At 39.5% G+C, this 7,665-nt stretch overlaps 1 protein-coding gene across 1 annotated transcript; it reads right to left on the bottom strand.

Annotated features, from left to right (window-relative positions):
• Positions 1 to 390: 390 nt before the first annotated feature.
• LOC110756080 (ent-kaurenoic acid oxidase 1-like) lies at positions 391 to 3,051 on the bottom strand. Its single transcript, XM_021957463.2, has 8 exons — positions 2,789 to 3,051; positions 1,900 to 2,377; positions 1,551 to 1,817; positions 1,255 to 1,344; positions 1,100 to 1,178; positions 860 to 966; positions 643 to 764; positions 391 to 528 (listed from the first exon to the last, which is right to left on the bottom strand). Exons 1-8 carry the CDS (start codon positions 3,049 to 3,051, stop codon positions 429 to 431), a joined length of 1,506 nt encoding a protein of 501 aa, XP_021813155.2. The 3' UTR covers positions 391 to 428.
• Between the last annotated feature and the right edge of the window lie 4,614 nt (positions 3,052 to 7,665).

Here is a 7,665-nt window from a genome sequence, read left to right as displayed (position 1 = left end):
GGATTACCCAAAAAAAAACAAAGACAAAACAAAAAGGACAAACCCATGAACAAAAATAGGTGCTATGTTTAATTTCCAACAATTTTATTTAGAGAACCGACATGGTGACACAAAAAACAAACCTGCAAATGCACAATTACCAGCTCTTATAGCTTGGTTTGCATGCTAGGCCTTTTCCCATCAAAACATAATTAACCTCTTAACTAACTACTAAAACCAACTGCTCCCGACTCTGTGAAACCTTCCCGCCACACTTCTCTTAAACGATTGCTGATACGGCTGCTTGTGTGGTAACAGATGGGCAGATCTAAGTTCAAAACTTGCCAACCAAAAAACATAAAACCTAAAAGCTAATATATGAGGCAGACAGAAACTCTGTGTTTTCATAGCCTTTGACTGTGTTTCCTTCTTCACTTCTCCTCTCATATCTATGCAGATCCACATTTCTTGATTCGTGCCAAGCAATTGTCTTTGGGCCTAGTGTGTGGCAAGTACATCAATGGGCCGTCCGGATTAATAGGTTCCATCCTGCAGCACCAAATTACAGAAACATTAGAAGAACATACAGAAAAAATAAAAAAAAACAAATAAATAAATTGTAATTTTAGTCATGGAGAGGAATTTGGTTGCAAGATGACTCACTTATAGTTAAGGAGGAAATGGTGAAGGAAGATAGCGATTTCCAGCTTAGCAAGATCATTTCCAGGGCACAGCCGGCTTCCAGCTCCAAAGGGAAGAAAAGTTAATGGTTTGGGTGTGTAGTTCTGAGCCAGCAGAGAGAAGTTAAACAAGTCAGATCCAAGATATAAATTACTGTTTGACATAATTATCAGTACATCAAAAGTGATTCTGAACTTACATCCCATCGATCAGGGTTGAATTCCAGTGGATTTGGATATATTTCAGAATCATAGTGAATGCTCCTGAACCAGACCAAAACTTTCCAGCCCTTAGGAACGCTATAACCTGAAATCAAAGCCATTAAGTAAATTTTTTAAGGTGGTTCCACATCAAAACAGATAAATTGAACAAATATACAAATTCTGTTTCCTCTAAAACAAAACATTTAGAACCATGCATCTCAGAACCATGCACTCACCGTTTATATTGACATCTTTCTTTGCCTCTCGGAAAACGGTAAGGGAGAATGTTACGACACGAAGAGTTTCATCAATCACCTATGGAGTTTAAAAGGGTTAGCTGGAATATGATGGCAGGGGTTGAAAAAAAATGGAAGTGAAGTCACCTATGTACCTGGGAAAGATACTCCATTTCTCGATATTCCTTAAACGTCATGCCCTTCTGTGTTGGTGGCCTCCTTTTTACAATCTCTTCTTGCTCTGCCTGCATTGACCAAACATTTTAGCAAATCAGAATTCATTAAAGGACTAAATCAGAGTGGATTGAGTATGGACTCGAAGTGAAGGCTACAAATTACTATGTATGATGAATTGTCACATTGCACCAGCAAAGGTAAATAAGTCCCCAATATTAAAAAAAAATATGACAAAATAAAAGAACTTGATCCAAAACTACCTAAATTCATGTACCTTAGCTTTCTGGAAAAATTCTGGGTGTTTTTGTAGGAAAACGGCGGCCCACATCATTGTATGGCCAGAAGATTCATGGCCTGCATTCAAGTACATTAACAGAACATCAATAATTTCAGCATCTGTAAGTTTTCTTCCATCGTCATCAACAACATCTAGCAGAGCATCCATCATATCTTTCTTCTTCGCCACATAGTTTCCGGCCTTCCTTTGAGCTCTTCGGTCGTCCACAATGGATTGAAATGTAGAGACAAGATTTTTCCGAGCCTGAAATGAAAATGACTCGGTTAGATGCTGAAACAAAATGCAAATACTAATGTCCATGTTACGAAAACAATAATTCCCTCACCTTAAGTGCTTTATGGTATGCAAATCCCGGAAGATTGATTGCCATGGCTCTAACTCCATAGTTAAGAATTGTATATTCCTTCTCCAGAGCCTCCATGACTGGCTCGCTCTCTGAGCTGAGAAAGATGTACATGATAATTCTGAAAGTAAGCTTTCTGAGTTGAGTTAAGAACTCTATTTCTCCCATTTTGGACCATTTATCCAAAGATGATATGACCCTCTCTTCGATATACGTCGTGTACACGGACAATGCTTCATAACCATTGACTGGAGCTGCTGTTAGCTTTCGTAGACGTTTGTGTTCTTCAAAAGATATGCTAGTGAATGAGTTCTTTCCAATTAGTTCCTCTGTGGAAATAGGCCACCCGGGTTTAAATGCATCATCATCTGTTAAAACTTTTTTACTTGCTTCAGGCGTTGTAACGATGATACTTGGGCTCCCAAACATGAAGGTTTTGTAGATTCCAGTATGACCAAACCTGCATTGTTCATTGATAAGGCAATCTAGTTAGATGTGTGCGAGTGTCTGTTTCACTTTTAACTCGAAGTGACCAAAAGTGGAGAGCATAAAGAAACTCTTCCATTCACATCATCAAAAACACTGGTATAACTACCAACGGGTCTAGCCTAGTGGAAAAGGGCCCGTCTTGTAGGTCATATGTCTCAATTTCGAACCCTCACGGCATCATATGACCACATCAAAAATGCCACCAGCATTTTATTTTGTAAAAGAATTGAGTGTAATGGTTACCAAAATATCGACAATGTACTAGATCATACTGTAAATTTTTATCCGGTTCCAGATAATTCATTTGGCTTAGAGAAAGTAAAGAAAATACATATAATTGTAGACGAGAGAGAGAGAGAGAGAGAGAGAGAGAGGTGTGAACCTGGAAACCATGGAGTTGAGGAAGGCTTCAGGGTTGGAGGACTTGAAAGCTCTGAGAAAAGACCACATGTTGCCAATGAAAGGCCAGCCCAAGTCACCAGGAGGGAGAGAGAACTTCTTTTCACCCAGCGGGGTTTCATAGTACCAGGAATTTGCATTCTGCAGAAGCCATTTGAGGGCCACAAGAGCACCAAGGCTGCATAAAAGGACCATCCACATGGAGGAACCAAGCTCCCTTCCAACTCCCAAAACCAAACCCAACATAATTGTATACCTTAAGGAACCAAACTCTGCTTTTTTACTTTGTTATCACTATACTCAGAGAGAGAGAGAGAAAACAGAAGAAGCTCAGAGTCTGCTTGTGCTTCTCTATGTCTGCACACCTTTATATATATATATACTTTTGGGCATGGCGCATTTGAGAACCAAAAGACGTAAAAAATGCACTTAAGGAAATAATTAGTTGTTTTACCAAACCCAAAAAAAATAAATATATGGACAAAATAAAAATGAAAACAAAATAAAGGATATGTGAATTGGAAAACAATTTGTTGTATAATTACATGGTGTATAAGGTAGTCGGCTTTACTCTTTATCTATATTTGGTTTTGTCGTGTGGTAAATGGCTTTAACTCTTTTTTTATGTACCACAATTTTTTTTCTTTCTTTATTTGTCTGTGTGGCTTGTTTTATCATCTTAATGCAATGTAAGAAAATAAATACAATGTATATAGATTATGAAAAGAAAGAGTGTAATGTACATAAAATCCCATATGAGTAGCTATAATATACCGTGTGTATCATAAATTTGAAATGACTAAATACAATGGATAACAACAATACTCTATCACCATAAAAGAGTTTAGATCTCACGGCCTTCATTCAAATTAAAAAAAGGTTTTTGTTTTACCAATGTTGTCTAGTCGAGTGGACTAAAGGTCTCAAAGTCGAACCTTCATGGCATTTTGGTATTTAGTATGTGAGAAAACCCCTTAGACTATCCCTCATTTTATCACGAGTGGCCTCGTTCCAGTTCTGAAATTTCAAATTATCACTTGTTTTACTCAACATGGTTATTTGCTCTACTTTGATGAACCTAATGTGAAATTGAAAATAGAAAGGATATGACCTTGTTGAGTCAAGAACGTTAATTTTCTTTTGTCCATTGGCTAGATGAGCTATATTTTGATGAAAAATATCCCTTTTAAAGCTTGTCACACACGACCAATTTTAACATAAGTTTTTTTTTTCACCCAGGATCCACATGTAACCAATCACTTTAATACCATGTTTAGTTACAAGCCCACCCTTTTTATGAAATGCATAAAGACCAAATTGATGTGTGGACTACATGATTAATGCCCGCATTTATTGATTTAAAAATTTGAAAACTAAAATGACGACTTTTAAAAAACTCATGGACCATAAAGCACGACACGAACTGCTCTCATTCAAATACTTCATCAGCACTTTTTTTTGGGGGGGTTAAAATGAGGGGCAAAGCCCAAAAACACAACTAGACAGGAACAAAACCATGCCTCCAATGGCCTATCTTATCCTCATCTAAATACTCAGCCAGCAGACTTTTTTACTAATGCACTGAGTTCATCACATTTTGAGATTTTACTTGGCAAGTTCGGTGTCATAAACATACCCTCCAACTTGAGGGGGACTGTTAAAGAAAGCCAAAATCTAGGCAATCTCTATGGTCGATCATAGGATTGTATATTGTTAACTCTAGTGGTTCTGTCGTTTACTAAGAAAATCAATGAACTAAATCGATTCAGCCAGCTCCTGTTTCAAATACTGATTTTAAGATATGAAAACTTGTTTGGTATTGAACTCCAAAACTATTTTTGAATCTTAAAATTTGAAACCACAAAAAATTTAACCCTTGTTTGGTATTGGACCACATGACCCGCACCTGCAGCTCTCCATCAAGTGTACATCATCCCCGTCCACCAGCTTTTCCGAGCGGACAACGACCGATAGGAACACGAGGATCATGCAGCTCACCATTTCAGAACCGTGCCATTCTCGAGCGTGAGGTCGCCAGACGGGAGCTTGACTAAGAGGTTTCAGATGTTGTGGAAGGTGTTAAGATTTGTTTTTAAGTTATTTATTTTTAATAATTGTCATTGTCTATAGTTAGGAGATTAGTGATACCTAAACTGTAGGAGAATCCCTAGTTTGTAGGAGTCATGGTTAGTGTGGATAACCTTGTTTATTTTTCATGCTTTTAATCGTGGTTTGTGGTATCAGAGCCCCCACTGGGCCTGACTAAAAAAATCCCAAACAGCAGTAGCTTTTTCTGTCTTACAGCAGTAGGAATCTATGGCTACTGACAAGCCAACAGAGAACTTTGTCCAGCTAGCCATACCTCGCTTTAATAGTCATTATGACCATTGGAGCATATTGATGGAGAACTTCCTAAGGTCCAAAGAATATTGGGATCTTGTGGAGAGAGGATATGAAGTGCCAGAAGAATGACCACAACTGACACAACAACAATAGAAGAAACTTAATTATTAGAGGCTGAAAGATTTGAAGGTGAAGAATTATTTACCCCAGGCTATTGATCATGCTATTTTGGAGACTATTCTCCAAAAGGATACAACCAAAAACATATGGGAATCCATGAAGAAAAAGTATTAGGGCTCGGCAAGGGTGAAGCATGCACAACTTCAAGCTTTAAGAAAAGACTTCGAGACTCTTCAGATGAAATGAGGAGAGTTTGTTACTGATTACTTTGGGAGAGCAATGGGAATTGCAAACAAGATGACAATCCATGGTGACAAGCTCGATGATGTGGCCATTATTGAGAAGATCCTGAGATCTATGGCTCCCAAGTTCGATTATGTTGTGTGCTCTATTGAAGAGTCCAATAATACTGATGAGATGTCAATAGATGAGCTGCAAAGCTCCTTGCTGGTCCATGAGCAAAGGCTAAACTGAGGCACCTCATATGAGCAAGCTTTGAAAGCTTCTATCGTTGTTGAATCCTCAAGTTCAAAAGGAAGAGGTCGAGGTAAAGGTAGAACCGAGGAAGAGGTGGTTAAGGTAACAGAGATGAGGGCAGAGGTCGAGACAACAAAGATGAAAGCAGAAACCATCAGAATTACAAAAGAGATGATGATCACTCACAAAATAAAGAAAGAGGATAAGTCCAAGATTGAGTGCTACATGTGTGGCAATTATGGGCATTATTGCAATGAATGCTACACAAGGATGCCAAAAAACAAAGAACAGGGAGAGAAGTCGAACTTTGTTGAGAAAAAGGAAGAAGTGATGTTGTTGATGGCCTATCATGTCAAGGAGGAGCTTGAGTCAAAAGTTTCGTGTAGAAAATGTGTTTCTTGTATTTCAATAAGTGTGAGTAGTACATATTTTCTAAATACAATAGGAAAGTAATATATTATATATGCCAAGATTTGCGTTGACACCCCTCCCCCTTGGCAAACGAGACATCCCTGGATGGACAAGTTTGGAGCAAAGGAGTTAATGGCGCGGCTTGTGGAGTGCCTTAGTAAGAATATCCGCCGGTTGGTCGACAGAGGGAATAAATTGTGGCTTCCAAGGGCAACCTTCTCACGGACAAAGTGATAATCCAACTCAATGTGACAGGTACAAGCATGAAAGACCAGGTTTGCAGCCATATAGGTGGTGCTGAGATTATCACATTGAAGAAGGATAGGAAAGCGAAGGGGAACACCAAGCTCATGCAATAAAGAACATATGAGAGAGCCAGATGTTCAGATTTGGCATTGGAGCGAGATACAGTAGGTTGCTTTTTGGAACACCATGAGAGAAGATTGGTGCCAAGAGAAATCAAGTAACCCGTGGTTGAGCTGCGAAAGTGAGGGCAACCTGCCCAGTCGGCATCTAAATAGGCACAAAGAGAAGCATTGGCGAGTTGAGGAAAGAAAGTGATGTCGTAATCCATGGTGCCTTTGACGTAGTGGACAATTCGTTTTGTAGCAATGAGATGGGTTGTTCGTGGAGCACTCATGGGTAACTGTGTTGACAACAAAGGAGATGTCAGGGTGAGTGAGAGTAAGGTACTGGAGACTGCCGACAATCTCACAATATTCAGCGGGATTGGAGAGCAAGCTGTTGTTAGTTAGAGAGAGGAGGGTCTTGGCAGCCAAGGGGGTGGATGCCGATTTGGAGTGAATAAGAGCAGTCTTTTCCAAGAGATCATTGGCATATTTGATTTGACTGAGATGAAGAGAGTTATTTTGGTGAGAGACCTATAATCCAAGAAAGTAGCTAAGAGGACCAAGGTTAATGTCAAATTGGTGAGCCAAAATGAAATCCTGTAACAGAGAGGGGTCATTGCCTGTCACAACAATGTCATCGACGTATAGTAGTAGAAAGATGGTATGAGAGGCATGATGAAAAATACAGAGAAAGGCATCGGCTTGGCTGCGAGAGAACCCAATGGTGAGGAGGAAGTGACTGATACTTTGAAACCAAGCCCGTAGGGCTTGCTTGAGGCCATAAAGAGCCTTATGTAACTTACAGACATGGTGTGGGTGTGCCTGGTCAACGTAGCCAGAAGGTTGAACCATGTAAACATCTTCCTGAAGAACACCATGGAGAAATGCATTTTTGACATCCAATTACCAAAGAGACCTACCACAAGAGATAGCAAGGCTAAGAACAACGCGAATTGTGGCGGGCTTAACAATAGGACTGAAAGTTTCTGCATAATCAATACCAGGGTGTTGGTGGAAGCCTTTGGCAACAAGGTAAGCCTTGTAGCGCTCAAGAGAACTGTCCGAATTACGCTTGATCCGAAAGACCCACTTGCAACCAACCAAGTTCCGAGAGGCAGTAGGAATGACCAATGACCATATTTGATTCTTGAGAAGGGCA

The sequence above is a fragment of the Prunus avium genome, chromosome 2, assembly GCF_965620075.1.
Source record: "Prunus avium chromosome 2, drPruAviu1.hap1.1, whole genome shotgun sequence".
Lineage (NCBI taxonomy): Eukaryota > Viridiplantae > Streptophyta > Magnoliopsida > Rosales > Rosaceae > Prunus > Prunus avium.
Note: the sequence above shows the minus strand (reverse complement) of the source record. Positions and strands in the feature narration are given on the sequence as shown.